The 22,139-nt window shown below is 38.8% G+C and overlaps 1 protein-coding gene across 1 annotated transcript in view; it reads left to right on the top strand.

The window, feature by feature from the left end:
* The window catches only part of MTFMT (mitochondrial methionyl-tRNA formyltransferase), a 28,767-nt gene extending 11,643 nt beyond the window's left edge, over window positions 1-17,124 (top strand). Inside the window, exons 6-9 of the mRNA XM_036267478.1 lie at window positions 6,371-6,462; window positions 13,607-13,685; window positions 14,543-14,625; window positions 16,759-17,124. Coding sequence (XP_036123371.1) covers window positions 6,371-6,462; window positions 13,607-13,685; window positions 14,543-14,625; window positions 16,759-16,953 — 449 coding nt within the window. The 3' untranslated portion in view covers window positions 16,954-17,124. The remainder of the gene's footprint in view (window positions 1-6,370; window positions 6,463-13,606; window positions 13,686-14,542; window positions 14,626-16,758) is intronic.
* Window positions 17,125-22,139: the final 5,015 nt, after the last annotated feature.

Here is a 22,139-nt window from a genome sequence, read left to right as displayed (position 1 = left end):
AATGATAGCCTTGCTGAGTAGAGTAGTCTTGGATTCAGATCTTTGTTTTTCATGACCTTGATTACTTCATGCCATTCCCTTCTGGCCTGTAGTGTTTCTTGTGAGAAGTCAGCTGAGAGCCTTATGGTTTTTTTTTTTTTTTTTTTTTTTTTTGTAGGTAACCTGTTGCTTATCTCTTGCAGCTTTTAGGATTCTTTGTCTTTAATTTTTGGCATTTTAATTACTATGTGTCTTGGTGTGGGCCTGTTTGGGTTCTTCTTACTTGGGGCTCTCTGTGCTTCTTGAACTTGAATGCCTTCTTCCTTCACCAAATTAGGGAAGTTTTCTGTCACTATTTCTTTGAATATATTCTCTAACCCTTGCTCATTTTCTTCTTCTTCGGGGACTCCTATGATGTGAATATTATTACCTTTCCAGTTGTCCCATAGTTCTCTTAAGCTGTCTTCCTGTTTTTTAATCGTTTTTTCCTTTTAGTTTTCTGATTGGTTGATTTTTTCTACCCTGTCTTCTAATTCACTGATCCGGTCCTCAGCTTCCTCTACTCTGCTCTTTAGACCTTCCAATGTGTTCTTTATTTCTGATATGTCACTCTTTATCTCTTCTTGGTGGTTTTTAATTTCCAATTGGTTTATTTTCAGCATATCTATGTCCTTACTCATGCTGTTGAGCTTCCTCAAGATCATGGCTCTGAATTCTAGCTCTGTTAACATGACTAACTGCTCCACATTGATATCATCTTCAGTGGAGGTCTCTTGTTCTTTCATTTGGCTTTTGTTTCTGTGATTCACCATTTTGGCTATCACATTGGACTTTGGAGCCTGCCAAGTTTTCCCTGTGGGTATTGGTGTTCTGCTGTTTGTGGCTCCCTCTTCTGGGTTTAGATGAGCGAGGGAGGACTCATGATAAACACCACTGTAAAGTCTTACTTTCCTGGTTCGAGTTGCTCGCCCAGGAATGGTACTGTTATCCTCTAGCTTTTTGCCTGGAGGCTAGCAGTCCAGGTTACTTGAAGAGTTTTGGGTTGTTAGTTGATTGAAAAACTTCTTCAGGTGCTCAGCGTAAGGGGATTTCCAGAGGGTGGGGCAGATGCTGGTTGTTAGTGAGCCTCAGTTTGCATTTCAATGGCCCACAGGGTGGGGTTAAATCTCTGAGGGAGGGGCTGCTGCCTCTCCCCAGAGCCCTGGGAAGGAGCAATATGGCCACTGTCCTACGTGGCTACAACTCAGCAAAAGCTCTCAGTGCCCTCCAAATCCCGAGTGTCCCCACACAGTTCCAGTCCAGTCTGCCCTCCCTCTGCCGGAGCCCAAGGTGAGTGGCTGTGGCTATTTTAGCCTCTGTCCTGGCTCTGCACTGTGGAGCCACTTGGGAGTTTAACCTGAGGGTGCTGCTCACAGCTAACTAAGGCTTCTGCTGAGCTGCCGACCATGGGCTCCCAGTCCCCGTCTCGCGCCTTCGCAATCCTACCAGGATCAAGTCAGTGTCCCTGCTTATATGGTCCTCGCAACCTGCTTTTCTGTTGCTTTTTCCCGTCGATTTGTCTGTGTTTTATTTGTAATTCCAGTGTGGTTCTGGGAGACGGTCTGTGTAGCTGCCATTCACTCCACTGCCATTTTGGAATCCCATTTCTCTTAATTTTAACCAAAGATTGAATGCCCACTTGTATGTCCTTTTCTTTTTTTTTAATCCTCACCCGAGGACATTTTTCCATTTTTTATTCAGATAGAGCAGGAGGGAGAGAGAGAGAGAGAAACATCGACCTGAAAGGTACACATTGAGTGGCTACCACCCGCACTACCCAACCAGGGCCGGGGACAAACTGCAACTGAGGTACGTGCCCTTAGTGGGAACCGAACCCAGGTCTCTCTGGACCGCAGGCCGACGCTCTAACCATTGAGCCAAACCAGGTAGGGCTTGTATGTCCTTTTCTAACGAATGGTTGGTAAGGTCTCCTTCTTCTTCTTAACATGCAGCTTCATGAAAGATTAGAAATTTTTTTCCTAAACTTTATGTTGAAAAGTATCAAACAGAGAGATAAGTTGAAAGATTGACTACCTGTTTAACCCAGAGTCAACAGTTTTTAATGTTTGGCTATATTTTCTTTCATTTTTCTCTAAATGTGTGTTTAGTTAGTATATATATTTTTATTTCTGCCTAACCATTTGCAAGTATGTATCATGACCTTTCTTCCCCAAACACGTCAGCATGCATCTCTTAAGAAAAATGAACAGTTCCACAATAGCATCTAATATCCAGTCCATATTTAAATTGTCCTAACTGTCTAAAAACATTTTATAGCTGTATATTTTTCAAACTAAGATCCAATTGTAATTAGTTGTTATGTTTCGTTAGTCTCTTTAATCCATAATAGTTAATTTCTCCACTATTCTTCCCCCTCCATGTTACTGACTTTTTTAAGAGACCACACCAGTTGTTTATAGCCTTCCAGTGTTGTTTAACTTGCTCTTCCAGCTCTTATATTTCCTGTAAATTGAAAATTCTAAAGGCTTGATTAGATTCAGGCTTAAAGTTTTTAGAAAGAGTAGATGAAACTGTGTTTCATTGATATTTGTTTCGGTTTGTTTTTAATTTTAAGGATTGCTTTTTTAAATTTATGATTTAATTTTATTTCTTTAGTGCATAAAGCATTTACATGATACAAAAGTTAAAACTTTTTAGAAGGAGATGCTCAGAATAGTGTTTCCTCTGTCCCTTCTAATCTTAGGATGGTCGCATCACTAATCCATAATACCAGGTTGCATCAGGGCTAATGAAGCTAAGTTTGATTACTTGGTTGAAATGGTGACCACCAGATTTTTTTAGTGTAAAGATGTGTTTCTCCACTTGCAATTAGTCAGTAATCTGTGGACTAATAGTTTGGCACCATACAAAAATTTTGTTTCCTAACAACCTTGCACATGATGATTTTAGCGTGGATTAAGGCTCCTTCCCTGAATGAATTTTTTTCTTTTTTGATTTTTAGAAAGAGAGGAAGGGAGAGGGAGAGAGAGATAGAAACATCTATGAGAGAGAACATCCATGGGCTGCCTCCTGCATGCCCCCCACTGGGGATCAAGCCCACAACTTGGGCATGTGCCCTGACCTGGAATAGAACCAGTGACCTCTTGGTGCATGGGTCCATGCTCAACCACTGAGCCACACTCGCTGGCCCTGAATGAATAATTTAATTAGGGATTGCAAAAGGGATTTTCCCACTTCTTTTACATGTAATAGTTGGCATTGTTTTGTAAAGAAGAGCCTTTCCATATTAATTGGGGGTGAATTTTAGTTCGTCCTAAAATAGCAGGATAAATACTTAGTTTCTTTTTCTAATTGTCAATTTGTAGAGTAAGGAGTTGGTGCCATATTCATCTTCAGTAATGGTGGCATATGAGATTTTTAAAAATTATATTTGACTCATGGATCTTCATTTATTGTGTTTTATATAATTACATTCATAATTTATGCTGCTCAGGTTGTCCCAAATTGGCCAGTGGGAACCTCTTAACATTGGCTTCTGCATCCTTTTGATATCTCCCCACCCCACCCAGAACTAATTTTTGAGTGCTTTCTGGCTTTTTGTTGCAAGATATCCCAGGCTCACCTTATAAATTCTCTGTCCCACTGGAATCAGCCATATTTCCCTTGTTTATTTTTATAGAGGGTAGTATTTAGAAACTATCTGGTACAACAGTATGTTCCAAGATGAGGTGTCAGTGGACAATGCTAGGCATATTTTTAAAAAACATTTGAGTTGCCCTGGCTGGTTTTGCTTAGTGGTTAGAGCATTAGCCTACAGACCAGAGAGTCATGGGTTCGGTTTCCGCTGGGCACGTACCTCGGTTGCAGTTCGTCCCTGGCCCTGCTTGGAGTCATGTGGGTGGCAACCACTCAATGTGTCTCTCTCATGTCGATGTTTCTCTCTCTTCCCCCTTCTCTCCCTCCCACTCTGTCTAAAGATAAATGGAAAAATATCCTCTGGTGAGGATTAAAATATATATATATATATATATATATATATATATATACTGAATATCTTCTTTAAATCAATACTAACTTGTTTATTTATTTTCCATGCATAAAATAGTTCCCAAATTATAACACCTATATTAGTATAAACAGTAAAACTAAGTAGGGTTAAGATTTCTCTGCAGGTTTTTTTTGTTTTGTTTGCCCTTAGAATACATCCTAAGGGTATATGTATATGTAGAGAGAGAGAGAGAAAGAGAGTCAGAGTGCTATGTTCAAAACTTACTGGAGATAATTATTTTTTTCATGTGATTTTGTTTTCTAGTTTGATATATAGTTCAGCTTATTTGTTTCAGTTCGTTTTTAATTTTCAGGGTTGCTTTTTTCTTTATGATTAAAATCTTATTTTTGAATATAGCAAACATTTACATGATTCAACAGTTAAAACTATTTAAAAAGATATACTCAGAGCAGTCTCACTTCTATCCCTAGCCCCTCCGGTCTTGTTTACCTTTTTTTATATAGGTAACTATTTTTGTTAGTTTCTTATTTAGCTTTCCGGTTTTTTCCTTTTGTCAAAATAAACAAGAAAACATGTTTTTAAATTTATTTTCCTTTTCTCCCCCTCCTACAAAAGGTGGCATAAAATATAGACACTCCAGCCTGTGGTCCAAAGAGACCCGGGTTCGGTTCCCGCTAAGGGCGCGTACCTTGGTTGCAGTTTGTTCCGAGCCCTGGTTGGTCGTGCGGGTGGCAGCCACTCGATGTGTCTCACTCACATCGATGTTTCTCTCTCTCTCTCTCTCTCTCTCCCTCCCACTCTACCTGAACAAAAAATGGAAAAATGTCCTCGGGTGAGGGTAAAAAAAAAAAAATATATATATATATATATACACACACACACACCACACACACACACACACACACTCTTTGGCACCTTTTTGTTGTTGTTTTTTAGAGAGAAAGAAATAGAAACATCTGTTGGCTGCCTCCTGCACGCCCCCCACTGGGGATCGAGCCCACAATCCAGGCATGAGCCCTGACCAGGAATCAAACCGAGACCTCTCAGTCCATGGGAGGATGCTCAATCCACTGAGCCACACCAGCCAGGCTGGTTTTTTACTTAATAGCATATCCTGGAGATCATTTCCTATCAATAGGAAGTTTCCTCATTCGTTTATATCATGGTGTAGTTCTCACTTGTGATCCTCTACTGGTGGGCATTTGCTATTTCAAATAATGCCACGATGAATAACTTAATGCATATGTTACTTTCTAATCTAATAGATAAGAATTTGCATCTTGGAATAGTTTTAATTTATATTACTACTTGAGTGAGGTTGAGGATCTTTTCATATGTTTAAGGACTGTTTGCATTTTTTTTTTCTGGAAAGGGTCTGTTATATCTTTTGCCAATTTTTTATCAGGTTTTTTATTTTTTTATTTTTAGTTTTTAGGAGTACTTTACATAATAGATATATAAATCTATATAAAAGATAAAAAGTATTCTTAAATGTAATATAAATATATAATTATATATAAATATTATATTTGCTGTATAGCTATGTCCTATATATATCTATGTAAATAGATATAAAGTACTGTGTTATAAAAAATTGCAAATACTTTTTTTTTAAATGACATTTCTTTTTGTCTTGCAAAGGTTTATTTATTTATTTTTATAATCCTCACTCAAGAATATTTTTTCATTGATTTTTAGATAGAGTGAGAGGGAGGGAGAAAAAGAGAGAGAGAAAGAAACTTCAGTGTGAAAGAGACACACTGATCGGTTGCCTCCTTTGGGGCCTAAAATTACCTGAGACTTCTCAGTCCTCGGGCCAAAATCTAAGTGCTGAGCCAAACCAGCCAGGGCAAAAGTTTATTTTTATGTAGTCACATTTATCATCATTTTCTTTAATTGCTTTTGGATTTTGAATCATAGAGGATTTTTTTCTACACCTAGGTTATAAAAAAATTCACCCAGCCTGGCTGGTGTGACTCAGTGGTTGAGCATTGACCCATGCACCAAGAGGTCGCTGGTTTGATTCCCAGTCAGGGTACATGCCCAGGTTGTAGGCCTCATCCCCAGTGCGGGGCATGCAGGGGCTAGCCAATTGATATTCTCTCTCATCGATGTTTCTATCTCTCTCTCCCTCTCCCTTCCTCTCTCTCTAAAAAAAAAAAAAAAAAAAAAAATCAAGAAAAAAAAAATTCACCCATGTTTTTTTCTTGTACCTGTATGATTTATTTATTTTTATATTATATTATGGAAAATTTCAAACATATACAAAAATTGAGAAAATAATACAGTAAATTATCTTGTGTCTCTCATTTAGCATCAATAGTTATCAATTTGTGGACATTGAACCTGATATTCATTCTTGCTGTTGGCTTTATCTTATAGCCCCTAAGATTTCTGCTGGTACCAGCTGTATAAAGTGGGAGGAACAAACTTCGGAGGAAATATTCAGACTTTACCGTGCCATTGGAAATATAGTAAGTTGGAAGTTAGATTGCAGTCTTACTTAATTGTGTGCCTAAGTATGTAATTCACTTTCAGAACATTTTTATGTAGAAATGAGTTTCATAAACTAAACTTAAAATATCCTGAAATTCATTTTTTTAAATATTTTTTTTACTGTGGTAAAATATACATAATATAAAATTTACCATTTTAACAACTTTAGGTCAGTAGCATTAAGTAACTTCTGATCTTTAATTTGTTCATCACACAATTAGGGTTGATGTAATATATAAAAGCATCTAATATAGTATATGACACAGAGTAGTTACCCATTAAATGATATCTGTTTTTATTATTTTTTATGTCTGCTGTTATTTATTCATTCATTCAGTAATTCATTAAACAAAATATTGAAGGCCTATGTTATATCAGGCATTATTCTGGATACTACTAAAGATAAAGATGATGTGGGAAGAAAGACAACGAATAAGCAAATAAATAAAAATATCAGTAGTGTGATAAGTTCCTTTATGAAAATTTAAAAAGAATAATGTGCCCGGCTGATGTGGCTCAGTGGATTCAGCATCGTCCCATGGACTGAGACGTCCTGGTTTGATTCCTGGTCAGGGCACATGCCCAGGTTGCAGGCTCAATCCTTGGGGCGGTGGGGGATAGGGTGCATGCAGGAAGCAGCCTGTTGATGTAGCTCTCTCACATCAATGTTTCTATCTATCTCTCCCTTCCTCTCTCTCTAAAAAAAAAAAGTAAATAAAGATAAATAATAAGAAAAAAGGATAATGTGATAGACTGACTGGAGGTTATTCCTCACACAGGATAGTTTTCCATTGATTTTTAGACAGTGTGGAAGGGAGGATTCGGGGGAAGAGAGAGAGAGAGAAAACAGCAACATTGGTGTGAGAGAAATACATCAACCAGTTGCTTCCCACAAGACCCTGACCGGGCTGAGGATTGAACCTGCAACCCAGGTACATGCTCTTGACTGGGAATCGAACTCATGATCCTTTGGTCCGAGGGCTGACACTCTAACCACAGAGCCAAATTGGCCAGGGCTAGAGGTTATTTTAGATTGGATAGATGAGGAAGGCTTCTCTGAACTAACATTTAAGATGAGATCTGAAAGACAGTAAGGAGTCAGCCATGCCAAGATCAGGAAAAGAGTGTTCCAGGCAGAGGAGCAACTAGTATAAAACCCAAGGTAGGCAAAACCAGATAAAGACATTATAAGAAAGAGAAACTAAAAATCAATATCCCTTATGAATATAGAGGCAAAACTCTCAACATAATTAACGTATTGAATCAAGCAACATATAGAAAAGGATTATACACTATGACTGAGATTTATCCAAGGAATGCAAGGTTAGTTCAACATACAAAAATCAATCTAGCCCTGGCTGGTTTGGCTCAGGGGTTAGAGCGTCGGCCCACAGACCAAAGAGTTCCGGGTTCAGTTCCCGCTAAGGGCACATACCTCCAGTTTGTCCCTGGCCCTGGTTGGGGTCATGTGGGTGGCACTCAATGTGTCTCTCTCACGTCGATGTTTCTCTCTCTCTCTTCCTCCCTCTCTCCCTCCTGCTCTATCTGAAGATAAATGCAAAAATGTCCTTGGGTGAGGATAAAATAAATAAATAAATAAAATGTATTAAAAAATCAATCTAAGTAATATCATATTAATAGGATAAAAGACAAACGCCACAGAATTGTCTCAGTAGATACAGGAAAAACATTGAATAAATGTCCTTTTATGACAAAAAAAAAATGCTCAGTAAACTAGGAATAGAAGGGAACTTTCCCAACCTGATAAAGATCATCTACAAAAACCCCCACAGTTAACATCATATTTAATGGTGAAAGACCGAAAGATTTCCCTCTAAGATCAGGAGCAAGAGAAGGATCACTGCTTCTACTCAACATTGTACCGGAGGTAATAGTCAGGGCAATTAGGCAAGGGGGATAAAAAGGAAACCAGATTGGAAAGGAAGCAGTACAACTATTTCTATTTGCAGATGACACGATCTTCTATGGAGAAAATCATAAAGAATTCCCCCAAAACTGTTAGAGCTAGTAAACAGTAAAAGAGACCTCTGTGTTCATGGATTGGAAGACTTAATAATGTTTAGATGGTACCATTCTTCCAACTGATCTACAGATTCAATACAATTCCTGTAAAAATTACAGCTAACTTCTTTGTACAAATTGATAAGCTGATTCTAAAATTCATATGGAATCCCAGGAGGCCCAAAATAGCCAAAAATTCTTGAAAAAGAAGAACAAAGTTGGAGGACTCATACTACCTAATTTCAAAGCTTGCTATAAAGCTAAAGAGGTATGGTACTGACATAATCATAGACATACAACTCAATGGGATAGAATTGAGAGTGCAGAAATAAACCTATACATTTATGATCAATTAATTTTTTATAAGGATGCCAAGACAATTTGATGGGGAAAGAATAGCCTTATCACCACTGGATATTCACAATCAAAAGAATGGATTTGGATTCCTACTTCACACCATATATAAAAAATGAACTCAATGGATTAGAGACCTAAATGTGGGAGTTAAAACTAAAATTTTTGGAAGAAAATATAGAGAAAAATGTTAATGACTTTGAATTAGGCAGTGGTTCTTGGATATCTTGCCTAAAGAATAAGCATCCAGCCTTGGCCGGTTTGCTCAGTGGTTAGAGCATTGGCCCATGGACCAGTAAGCTATGGGTTTGATTCCAGTCAAGGGCACATACCTTAGTTGTGGTTCATTCCTGGCCCAGGTGGGGTCATGTGGGAGGCAACCAGTGGATGTTTCCTTCTTATATCGATGTTTCTCTCCTCTCTCCCACTCTATTTGAAGATGAATGGAAAAATATTCTCTGGTGAGGATGAAAAAAAAATAAGAATAAGCAACCAAACTAAAAATAGAGAAATTGGACTTTAGATTTAAAAACTGTTGGGCTTCGCCCTGGCTGGATGGCTCCTGTTGGTTGGGGTGTCGTCTGGTACACCAAAAGGTTCCAGGTTCAATTCACAGTCAGGACACATAACCTAGGTTACGGGTTCTATCCCTATTCGTCGTGCATATAGGAGGCAGCTGATCAATGTTTCTCCCTCTGCCTTCTTCTCTCTCTAAAAAATCAATAAAAAGGCATATCCTTGGGTGAGGATTTAAAACAAAAAACTGTTGGGCTTCAAAGAACCTTCTCAAGAAAGTGAAAAGACAACCTAAAGAACAGAAAAAAATATTTGCAAAACATATATCTGATAAGGGTCTAGTACCTAGTACAATGCCTGACATAGGCCTTCAGTATTTTATTTAATGAATGAATAAATAATAGCAGATTTTATATATATATCTTAAAACTCTATAGCAAAAAGACAAGTAACCTAATTAGGAAATGCATAAAAGATCTGACATATCTCCCAAGAAGACATATAAATGACCAATAAGCACGTGAAAACATGATCAACTTCTTTAGTCATTAGGAAAATACAAATCAAAACTACCCTGAAATACCACTTTCCACCCACTAGGATCACTATAATTAAAGAAACAAGACAATAGCAAATGTTGACACAGATAAGGAGAAATTTGGAACCCTCATACTTTGTTGGTGGGAGTAAAATGATGCAGTGGCTATGCAAAACAATTTGTCAGTTCCTCAAAAAGTTAAACACAGACATATATTACTACATAGTGGTCTTTACTTCTGCAATTCACCTTTCCTCTCCACTGAGAAAAGCTTGTGCTATAACAGAAGTACATCTATCTTGGAGCCAGGTGAGATTTGATTCCTAGAGCTGCCATTACTAACCAAAAGCAAGCCTCTTATATTCTCTGAGCTTTTGCCCTTTTTTTAGAAAGGAAGGAGAAGATGAACACAAGCTAAAGAGATGGCTTTTATTTTTATTTATTTATGTTTGTTAATCCTCACCCGAGGATCTTTTTCTATTGATTTTTAGATAGAGTGGAGAGAGAGAGATAGAGAAACATTGATGTGAGAGACACATTGATTCGTTGCCTACAGCATGACCCCAGCCGAGGTTGGGGGTTGAAACTGCAACCCACGTATGTGCCCTTGACCAGGAATCGAACCCGAGACCCTTTGATCCATGCACCAACACTCTAACTGCTGAGCCAAACTGGCCAGGGCATGAGCTTTTGCTTTTTTACCTCTAAAACAGGGTTAATGCGTCCAGCTGGTATGGCTCATGGTTGATCCATCAACCCATGCACCAAGAGTTTACCAGTTCGACCCATGCACCAAGAGGTTACCAGTTCGATTCCTGGTCAGGACACATGCCCAGGTTGTGGGCCCGATCCCTGGTGATGGGCATGCAAGAGGCAGTCAATTGATGTTCTCTCTCATCGATGTTTCTATCTCTCTCTCCCTCTCCTTTCCTCTCTCTCTAAAAATCAATAAAGAAAAAATTTTTTTTAAAAACAATGCTTTTAAAACGGGGTTAATGACCTTGTCTACAACTGACAAGATCAAAAGAGATAAACTAAATTTAAATCCATGAAAACATGATTTTGACAGTAATGATGGTGGACACTGAAATGATTATATTCTTACCATCCCTTTCCTCTCTGCAATGCTCTGATGATAGATGAAGATAAGCTTTACTTCCTCAAGAATAAGAACTGTATATTTTGGGGCCCTGGCCAGGTAGCTCAGTTGGTTAGAGTGTCATCACAGCATGCCAAGGTTTTGGGTTTGATCTCTGGTCAGGGCACATACATGAAGCAACTGATGAATGCATAAATAAGTGGAACAACAAGTCAAGGTTTGTCTCTCTAATTAATAAAAATAATTTTTAAAAAAGAACTGTATATTTGTATTATATTCCTAACATATTTTTGGTATATATAAATCTCTTTTTAGTCAATAAGCATGTTTCCAAAGTATTTTGAGTTCTTTGAAAGAAAAAAGTTACACACACGAAAAACTTTTATTGGGAGAATATGAGTAAAGCAAAATGAGCCAGCAAGTTATAGAAAAGGATATTGTACCAAAATATGTCATTTGTAAGGTTATGAACACCTATGAACTTTTTTCAAATTTGATTTTTTAAATTCAGTGTTCAAATCTTTGCAACAACCTAACTCTTCTGAAAATGAAATGTCTTCTTTAAGGAATCTCATAAAAAGAGCACTGAGCTGAGAATGGGAAAAAAAAATCTGACCCCTGGCTCTGCTACTAACTGTGTCTAACCTTGAGGGGGAAACAGCTACGTTCCTCTGGGCCTCATTTTTTTTCATCTATGAAATAAAATATTGAGCTGCAGTCTGAAAAAAAACTTATTTAATTCAGAAATTTGAGAGAACTTATTTTCTGGTATATGTTAATTTTGTTAACATCTTTAAATCAAGTTCTAGGGTGTCAGGTACATTGGGAATGTGTTATGTGATAAAGGTGGCATTTCACATTGCAGGGAAGGGTGAGATAGATTATCCAGTAAAAAGCACTGTGACAACTGGTTAGCTATTAGAGGGCTACCTTTTAAAATCAAAATAAAATCTGGATGGATCAAGGATTTAAATTAAAAAACAAAAACCAAAGGACTGGGGAACAAGCACAATTGAATAATTGTATAATATTTAATAATCTTGAAGTATGGGGTAGGCCTCTTTACATATGACATTAACCACTGAAGTCATGAAAAGACTGATAAATATTACTCCATAAAAATTTTAAAACTTATGCACACAAAAAAATAGTGTAACTAAGATGAAAAGTCAACCAACTGAGAAAAATATTCATAAAACATTCAAGAGTTAAAGGGCTAATTTCCTAAAAATATAAAAGGCTTTCACAAATTAATAGGCAAAGATGAACAATTCAGTTTTTTTGGGTTTTTTTAATAGGCAAAGAGCACAAATCGGTAATTTTCAAAAAAATAAGTAAATGCACAAGTAAATATATGGAATGCTCCTCGGCCTCACTAATAATCAACAGCAATATATTGTCATTTTTTTCTCCTATCAGTTGAACAATAAAATGTTGATGCTCTTTGATCCAGGTAGCCCATTAAAAAAATAATAACTGTCTTCCAGAAATATAAAAGTCCTCAAAGATATATCTACTAGGCTACTTATTACCCCATTTTACAATTTTATAATAGCAAGAAATTGAAAATAACAAATATTCATTATAAAGGTATTGGTTGTATAAATTATGGTACATTCAGCCCTGGCTGGGTAGTTAAAGCAACTGATGTTTCTCTCTCACATTGATCTCTCTCCCCCACCCCCTCCCTTTCCCTCTCTCCCTCTCCCCCTTTTTCCCTTTCCAAAATCAATAAAATATTCTCAGGTGAGGATTTTAAAAATTATGGTACAGCCCTGGTCGGTTTGGCTCAGCGGTTAGAGCGTTGGCCTGCAGACCAGAGAGACCCGGGTTCAGTTCCCGTTAAGGGCGCGTACCTTGGTTCCAGTTTGTCCCCGGCCCTGGTTGGGTCAGGGCCGTGTGGGAGGCAGCCACTCGATGTGTCCCTTTCACATCGATGTTTGTTTCTCTCTTCCTCTTTCTCCCTCCCACTCTATCTGAACAAAAAATGGAAAAATGTCCTCGGGTGAGGATAAACATATATATATATGTGTATATATATGTATGTGTATATATATATATAACACATTCATGAAATGAAATACTGTGCAGCAGATAAAAAAGACAAAAATAGATAAGTGTGTACTAATGAAAAGTCCATGGTTTATGGTGTAATAAAAGAAAAGTTCCTTATAAAACTATGTTAGATTTTTAATAATAATTGTAGGAAAAAAACAAGGATATTATTTATATGTATCAAACTGTTAACAGTGGTTACCTCTGGGGATAGGAGTACAGAATATTTTTACTTGCTAAATTTTTTAACATAGCTGCTGTAATGTTTGTATTTTTATAATGTACATACATTTTTAATTAGAAATATTAATAAAGATGTAAACATTGATTTTAAAATAGTGTTTAATGTTAAGATCTTATCAATCCTGGACACTGATGTAGAGGATCATGTTTATGTTCTGTTCCATAAGATTTATAAACTGAGTTCCCAGTTCCTCTGTATTTGGGAGACAAGTCAGACTTAATTGGCACTGAATAGTAGTTAAAAGGATTTGGGGGTTGAGGACATTAATCATATCTTCTTTAATTACATTTGCAGATTCCGTTGCAGACACTCTGGATGGAAAATACCATTAAACTTCTGGATTTGGTAGAAGTTAATAGTTCAGTTCTTGCTGGTACTAACTTTTGAATAGCTGACGTGGAAAATGTTTTCACTATAGTCTATTTGAAAATGTGTCTGTTTTACCATGGGTCACATTTATAAAAAAAAAAAAAAATAGGGGTTCTTTTCATTTGCTTTGGTTCAGTAATGATAATATTTTACATTTATTTAGTGTCCATTCATATGTATTTTCTCATTTAATCAGTATAGGAACCTGGGAAGTAGGCAGAGCAGTGTTACTATCCCATTTTAAGCTCTGTGATTTCCTCTACTCAGGTTTTCAGGGAGTGCAAAATGACTTGGTTAATTTCATTCTGGTGAATATCATAATGAAAATGTCTGGGCAGCTCAGTGAGACTCTTAGGCCAGGGTATAGCATTTCACATCATAGGTCTGTTCTGAGGCCCATCAGTGCCCTCCCAGTGTGGTAGACTGAAGGAGGGCCAGCCACAGCAGGCGCTGGTATAGTTCAGAGGGAGTCGGAGTTCCCCAGAAAGCTAGGAATTGGGATTTGTTTGGTCATGGATGAAAGGGCCAGTTTAGATCCTAAGCCACCTGTATATCTCTCCACTGGTAGCTAGTTATTTCCCCCAAATAGTCAAAACTTCTAGATTCAACATTTTTAGGTTGATCTCTGAGAGACTGGGTAAAGGACTTATAGCTCATGGGTAAGGCTTCCCTTTGGGTATGAGATACACACAGAGTAAAGTGGCTCCATCATAAATTTTGGGTTACAAAGGCAGGTCATCAGCAGATGAGTCCTCTGTAGTATTAGTACTGTGTCCCAAGATGATTTTGATCTTTAAGAAGTACAATGAAGTTGTGTAATTATTCTCATTCTCTCACATCCTTTTCCCCCTCATTCTTTAGATCCAAAATTAACAGGACAGGCTGTTATTCCAGGATCCATAATATACCACAAACAGTCACCAATACTTCTGGTTTGTTGCAAGGTACATTTCCTTTAGTTTAAAATTATCATACTTGTTTTACTGAATTTATAATTTGTATAATTTATCATTTTTAGTTGGGACTTTACTGAACTCTACTTGTCCATCAGATTGAGCCAATGGACAGTTTTTCTTAAGAAATACAATAGTGCCCTGGCCGGTTTGGCTCAGCGGTTAGAGCGTTGGCCTGCAGTCCGGAGAGACCCGGGTTCGGTTCCCGCTAGGGGCACGTACCTTGGTTGCAGTTTGTCCCCGGCCCTGGTTGGGTCGTGTGGGTGGCAACCACTCGATGTGTCGCTCTCACGTCGATGTTTCTCTCTCTCTCTCTCTCTCTCCCCCTCTCATTCTATCTGAACAAAATATTGAAAAATGTCCTCGGGTGAGGATAAAAAAAAAAAAAAAAGAAAAGTAATACAATAGTATAATTTTTAAAAATTTATTCATTATTTTTTTTTATTCCAAGTATTACAGATGTCCCCCTTTTTGTCCCCCATTGTATAGTATAATTTTTTGAAAGTGATAAAGTTTTGCCAAGGCATTATTATTACTCTAACGATGAAAGAAGATTCAGTAACTTTAGTGCTTCTTCTTTTTTTTTTTGCATTTATCTTCAGATAGAGCAGGAGGGAGAGAGGGGGAAGAGAGAAACGTCGGTATGAGAAAAACACATCGACTGGCTGCCACCCACACAACCCCAACCAGGGCCGGGGACAAACTGCAACTGAGGTACATGCCCTTAGCAGGAACTGAACCCCAGGACTCTCTGATCCGTGGGCTGATGCTCTAACTTTAAAATAAAGTTGTATATTCTAACTAAACTGATACAGTTTACAAGCTCTTGTTTAATTAACAAGTTATCATGAAAGATAGTCATATGGAAGTATTTAGCTGAACTAATGTGTGTGTGAGATAGTCTTTACAGTGGTGAGACAGAAGTTTCCTAACTATTTAAAGTGACTTTGGCCCTAGCCAGTTTTTCTCAGTGGTTAGAGCATTGGCCAGCGGACCAGAGAGACCCGGGTTCGGTTCCCATTAAGGGCACATACCTTGGTTGGGGTCATGTGGGTGGCAGCCACTCAGTGTGTCTCTCTCACATCGATATTTCTCTCTCTGTCTTCCTCCCTTTCTCCTTCCCACTCTATCTGAAGATAAATGCAAAAATATCCTCGGGTGAAGATAAAAAAAAAATTAAATGAAGTGACTTTGGAACCCTTGCTGTTTTATAAGACAATGGCGTTTTCCTAAGAAATGTTCCACATTCCTCTCATGTCCTTCATGTGGTGTATATGTGAGATATTTCCTGCTCACAACGGGTGTTTAAAATGTTACACACTATGCCCTGGCCGGTTTGGTTCAGTGGTTAGAGCATCAGCCCGCGGTCCAGAGAGATCCGGGTTCGGTTCCCGCTAGGGGCACGTGCCTCGGTTGCAGTTTGTCCCCAGCCCTGTTTGGGGTTGTGCGGGAGGCAGCCACTCGATGTGTCCCTTTCACGTCAATGTTTCTCTCTCTCTCTCTCCCCCTCCCACTCTATCTGAACAAAAATGGAAAAATGTCCTCGGGTGAGGATAAATAAATAAATAAATAAAAATAAAATGTTACAAACTATAAATACAGAGCTCCTACATCGACCTCTCTTCATGTCTGTCCAACTTATTCTGGAATAACATTGGGTGCGTATGTCTGGTCCTTGTCTGGTCTGTAGTTTGTGCTTATAGAGGCTGGTGTTGTCTGAAGATGTGAGTTTGAGACCCACCAGTTGTCACCTCAGACCAGTCACTCTTGCTCTGGCATCAGTTTTCTCTGTAGATGAGATTGGATCTGTCTTCCTTTTAGAGTAGTTGTATTTTGATGACCAGTCATAATAAGTTGCATGGACACACTCTGAACACTGTAAAACACCATATACCTTTTTGTCCTGCTCCCTGTATGTTTACATAGGTTTGTGCAGATCTGCACATGTATCACTCCTTGGTAAACTTTTAGAGTCAAAGAATCATATATGTTACAGTGCTGTTTGCAGCTAGGCATTTAGTAAAGGTTTTTTGGTTGGCTTATTTTTTTCATGATAAAATTTTATAAACTAAAATTTACTTCAATTTACTACTTCATATTCACTGTCTGTCTTTTGCCCTTTAGGATGGCTGGATTGGTGTTCGATCGGTGATGCTCAAGAAAACACTAACAGCTACTGATTTCTACAATGGATATTTGCACCCCTGGCACCAGAAAAATTCCCAAGCTTGTCCAAGCCAGTGCAGATTTCAGACTCTCAGACTTCCACCAAAGAAGCAGAGGAAGAAAATTGTTGCTATGCAACAGTGCATTAAGTAGTTAGGAAGAAGATGGACAAGACCTATTACATGTTTGTAATTTATTAAAAGCCTTATTTACAAGGAATTACTTTGACTTTCAAAGAATACGACACTGTTGGAAAAGAGAAGATTATTGTTAAAAAGATTAATTACCTCACTTCCCATTTTTTGTTTAACAGTTAAAAACAACTTTTCTACTTGGATAACAAAAGAAGCTTTAAATAAAATTTTATTTATGTCAAAGTCAAGGAGATTTTTTGTTTCCTTAACACCAAGTACAACTAACCAGTATGCATGTGTGTACTAAAGAGAGGTTCTTTTTTAAAATAATGCATCTAGCCCGGCCAGTGTGGCTCAGCGGATTGAGCGTTGCCCCGTGGACTGAGAGGTCCAGTTCCATTTCCTGTCAGGGCACATGTTTCTGTCTTTCCCTCTCTCTCTAAAAGAAAAAAGAAAGAAAAATACATCTATTAAATTTTTAAAATTTATGTCCTCATTGACTAGATTTTCATTTTAAGAGTATGTAATCTACATTTCTGATTTTTCAACAAGTAGTAAAGTCAGATTTTTTTAAAGTCCTCTATCATCTAGTTCCCATCAAGTAGTAAACAGATCATAATAATCTGTCATGTTGATCTTGACTATAAATTCACATTTTACATCTAGGTCTTCTTAAAGTAGGAACATCCTAACATTTTTCAACATATTTATGCAATAAAAGTTACTGAGCTTTTGGTTTGCAGAAACTCATCTGTCTTTTTGTTGTTGTTGTTATCCTTACCTGAGGACATTTTTCCATTTTTTGTTCAGATAGAGTGGGAGGGGGAGAGAAGAAGAGAGAGAGAGAAACATCGACGCGAAAGGGACACATTGCCGAGTGGCTGCCACCCGCACGACCAACCAGGGCCGGGGACAAACTGCAACCGAGGTACATGCCCCTAGCAGGAACCGAACCCAGGTCTCTCTGGACTGCAGTCCGCTGCGCTAACCGCTGAACCAAACTGGCCAGGGCTCATCTGTCTCTTAAGAGTCAAGTGCTTCTGGTGGAGGACAGGGTGTAGTGGCGAGCTGTTGAACTTTTACTTGAGAATATTTACATATCGGCTTTTTCTGCCTAGATTCTGTCAGTTATAATCTTTTTCCATTCATTAATTCATCCATTCAACAACAGTTATTGATAAGGCAATTATATAATTGATCATTTAAAAGGACACATTCATGAGTAAAAGGAAATACTTGTATTACTCCTGGACGATGGGCATAAACCAGGACTCTCCCAGGCACACCAGGTATACGGACATCCTATTTATTGAGCACTTTCTGTGCAACTAGACTTTATGCTGGTTGCTGGAGATGAAGACATTAAATAATATTTGATATCTTGAATCTACTGGGGAGGCAAACGCAAATATAATACTGTTATAAATGCCATAATGCAGGTATAATGGAAGCATTCAATGTCCCACAAGGGAGTCAGTGGAAGCTTTCCAGAGAAGATAAAGCTGAATCTGAGGTTCCAAACGATGAGTTCACTAGATTAAGGCCTAGAAGGGCATCCACAGAGTCATAAAAGAACACACAGGGGGTTTTGGTAATGTTTTTAAACAGGGTGGTGGGAGCATGATTGCCTTTTATTATTCTTTAAACCATAAATTTGCTATGCATTTTCTTCAATGTATGAGCTAATTATCTACTTACATGTAAAGCTGGCTGGGAAAAAGCTAACAGTGCATCATGAAAAAGAAACAAATGGCATGTTAAACAGAGTGGGGAAAGAGCACAGTGTTTGGAAGAACTGGTATGAATGGAATATGATGATAGAGGCGAGACTGGAGGAAACAAGACTAGAAGGCCACATTATGAAGGGCTTTGAAAACCATGAGAAATTAGACCTTTGTCTTGTATGCAAGAGATTTAATCAGGAAGTCACACGACCAGATCTGCATTTTGGGAAGGTAACTTGGGTTGTGGGATGAAAGGCAGGTTGGAAGTAAAACCTGGGGCAGGGAGATTTGTTGGGAAGTTCGAAATGTGGAGATCTGGGCTACAGCTCCAATTATGGGAGCTGGGAAAAAGATTTAAAAGATTTTGCTGTGGAAGTGAAAGAACTTGGTTATCGCTTGGGTATTATATTCTTATGGAGAGTTTTGACTCCACCACGGGCAGCTCTATGATCTCTAACAAGTCACTTATAGTCACTGATTTTTAGTTTCCTTGAGTGTGAAATGGGGCTGATAGAAAACATTTTCAAAATAGTTTTGAGAATCATAGCCTGCGTGAAAGTGTTCTTTTGTTGTTATTGTTTGCAGTTAGTATGTATTGAGTACTTAACTCCCCGCTCTAGACTCTGAGCTCATATAATGAAATTCAGAGAGAATGAAAATCAGTGTCCTCTGGGAGCTTATAGTGTGCAGTAGTGGTGATTTCTGCAGAGGATCGAAGGAAGTGCCACAGGGAGGGGGAACCCTCTCTGAGGACATAGCTCTCTGTTTATCAGTTCTGATTGCTTACTACCTAATGGTTAATGGTCTCAGGTCTGCCACCCTACACTCTGAGTGGATCCTATCTGATTGTTTAGCCAATTACCATTGTCCTTACTAGTCAGAATCTTTTTTTTATCCTCACCTGAGGACACTTTTCTATTTTTTATTCAGACAGAGCGGGAGGGAGAGAGAGAAAGAGAGAGAAACATTGATGTGAAAGGGACACATCGAGTGGCTGCCACCTGCATGACCCAACCAGGGCTGGGGATAAACTGCAACCGAGGTACATGCCCTTAGCAGGAACCGAACCCAGGCCTCTCTGGACCACAGGCCGACGCTCTAACCGCTGAGCCAAACTGGCCAGGGCTAGTCAGAATCTCTTATGTCAGAACACCTCTAGTCCTTGGCCAGACTGTAAGGCAAGGCCCACCCCAGACCAGTGACTTCACCTGCACAGAAAATAGCCTAATGCTGAGTAGGGGGCGGTGGTGAGGCAGTGTGAGCTGGGAAGGGAAGTTGGTTGTCATGAGTGGCATGGTTGGCATACTTAGGACTATATGAAACACCTTTCAAACATATGAAATCTTGAGGCAAGAGTGCAAAATCCATCCCATAGAGGACAGTTTCCCATCCAGGGAGCCTTGAGCCCATCCTCGGACTGGAGGATAAACACCAGGTTAGAAAAGCCATCTTCAAATTGGCAGCCTATTCTTTGAAAAAGTAAATGGTGCACATCCCAGATAGGCCTCTGGAAACTATATGACTCCCTCTGTTCAAGCTCCTATAGAGACAACAATCTGGCCCTGGCTGGTTTGGCTCAGTGATTAGAGCCTTGGCCCAGAGACCAAAGGGTCTCAGATTCGATTCCCAGTCAAGGGCCGTACCTGGGTTGCAGGTTCAATCCCAGATGAGGCATCCAATCAATGTGTCTCTCTCACATCAATGTTTCTCCCCCCCCCCCTTCCACTCTCTAAAAATCAATGGGAAAAAAATATTCTTGAGGATTAACAAAAGAAGAAACCACAATTCAGTGTGATGGAGTAGGGTTTCTCATCTGAACGAGAATCACCTGAGGCACCTGTTTAATTTTTTTAATGTTTTTTTTTTAATGAAAAAACATTTTTTATTGATTTTAGAGAGAGAGGAAGGAAGGGAGAGAGAGAGAGAGAGAGAGAGAGGGAAACATTAATTTGTTATTCAACTTTTTTATGCATTCATTGGTTGAGTCTTGTATGTGCCCTGACTGTTGATCAAACCTGCAACCTTGGTGAATTGGGGCAACGCTTCAACCAACTAAGGTACCTGGCCAGGGCTGGGGTACCTGTTTAAAATGTAAATTCCTCAGCCAGTGTAGCTCAATGGTTGAGCATTGACCCATGCACCAAGAGGTTGCCGGTTGATTCCAGGTCAGGGCACATGCCAGAGTTTCAAGCTAGATCCCCAAAAGGGGGCTATGCAGGAAGCAGCCAATTGATTTAATGTTTCTCTCTCATCATTGCTTCTATCTCTCTCCACCTCTCCCTTCCTCTCTATTTAAAAAAATCAATAAAACTATATTTTTAAAACATATATAAAAATAATAATAAAGCTCTGGCCGGTTTGGCTCAACGGTTAGAGCATTGGCCCGCGGTCCAGAGAGCCCTGGGTTCAGTTCCTGCTAAGACACATACCTTGGTTGCACTTTGTCCCTGGCCCTGTTTGGGGTCATGCAGGAGGCAGCCACTCAATGTATCCCTTTCACGTCGATGTTTCTCTCTCTCTCTCTCTCTCTCTCTCTCTCTCTCTCTCTTCCTCTCTCTCCCTCCCACTCTATTTGAACAAAAATGGAAAAATGTCCTTGGGTGAGGATAAAAAAATAATAATAATAATAAATAAAATGTAAATTCCTGGGTTCTATTCCAGGCCATACAACAGAATCTCTGGATATGGGACTCTGCATTTTGTCACACTAAATAAATGATTTTTATGCTGGAGTAGTAACAGCTTTAACTAACTAGCTTAAGAAGTGCCCATGGCTCTGAACCATATGCTGGCCCCTAGGTCCAGGGTCCTCTCAGGGAAGGTGAAACAATCTATTCTGTACTCTGGCTAAAAGGATGGATTTGCAAACACATTCCCTCCTTTGCAAGATGCTTCTATTTCGGTTCTTCTTCTTGCTAATAAAACATCAGTCTCAAAACAGAATTCAGGCCCTGGCTGGTTTGGCTCGTGGGGTAGAGGGTCAGCCCTTGGAACGAAGGGTTGCAGGTGCCAGAAGTAACCGATCGATGTGTCTCTCTCACATTGATGCTTCTCTTTCTTCTTCTCTCCCTCCCTCCCTTCCACTCCATCTAAAAATTAATGGAAAAATATCCTAGGGTGAGGATTAACAACAAAAACAAAAAACAGAATTTAGTTATTCTTTATTTGTTGGATGACTCAGGACAAGTTACTTAAAAATTTTTAACTATAATTTCTCAATTTAATAACATGGGTAATACCTACCTTGAAGTATAGAAATACATATAGAATATGCCCAGGGAAGTCTACATTGCAAACACTATAAGTAGTAGCCAGCTTTGTCCCCAGACAAAAACGACCATCATTCCTTCTCTGAGCCTGCAACATATTTCTCCTCTGGATGGCAGCAGCTGCCTGCCTAGGTGTCTCCCAACACAAGGGGAAAAATTTTAGTTGGAAAGGATCTATGATTTTAGTAACTCAAATTTTCATTTTAGAGATG

Source organism: Molossus molossus, unplaced genomic scaffold (genome assembly GCF_014108415.1).
Source record: "Molossus molossus isolate mMolMol1 unplaced genomic scaffold, mMolMol1.p scaffold_m16_p_1, whole genome shotgun sequence".
Classification (NCBI taxonomy): Eukaryota; Metazoa; Chordata; class Mammalia; order Chiroptera; family Molossidae; genus Molossus; species Molossus molossus.
This window is presented reverse-complemented; position numbering and strand designations above follow the sequence as displayed.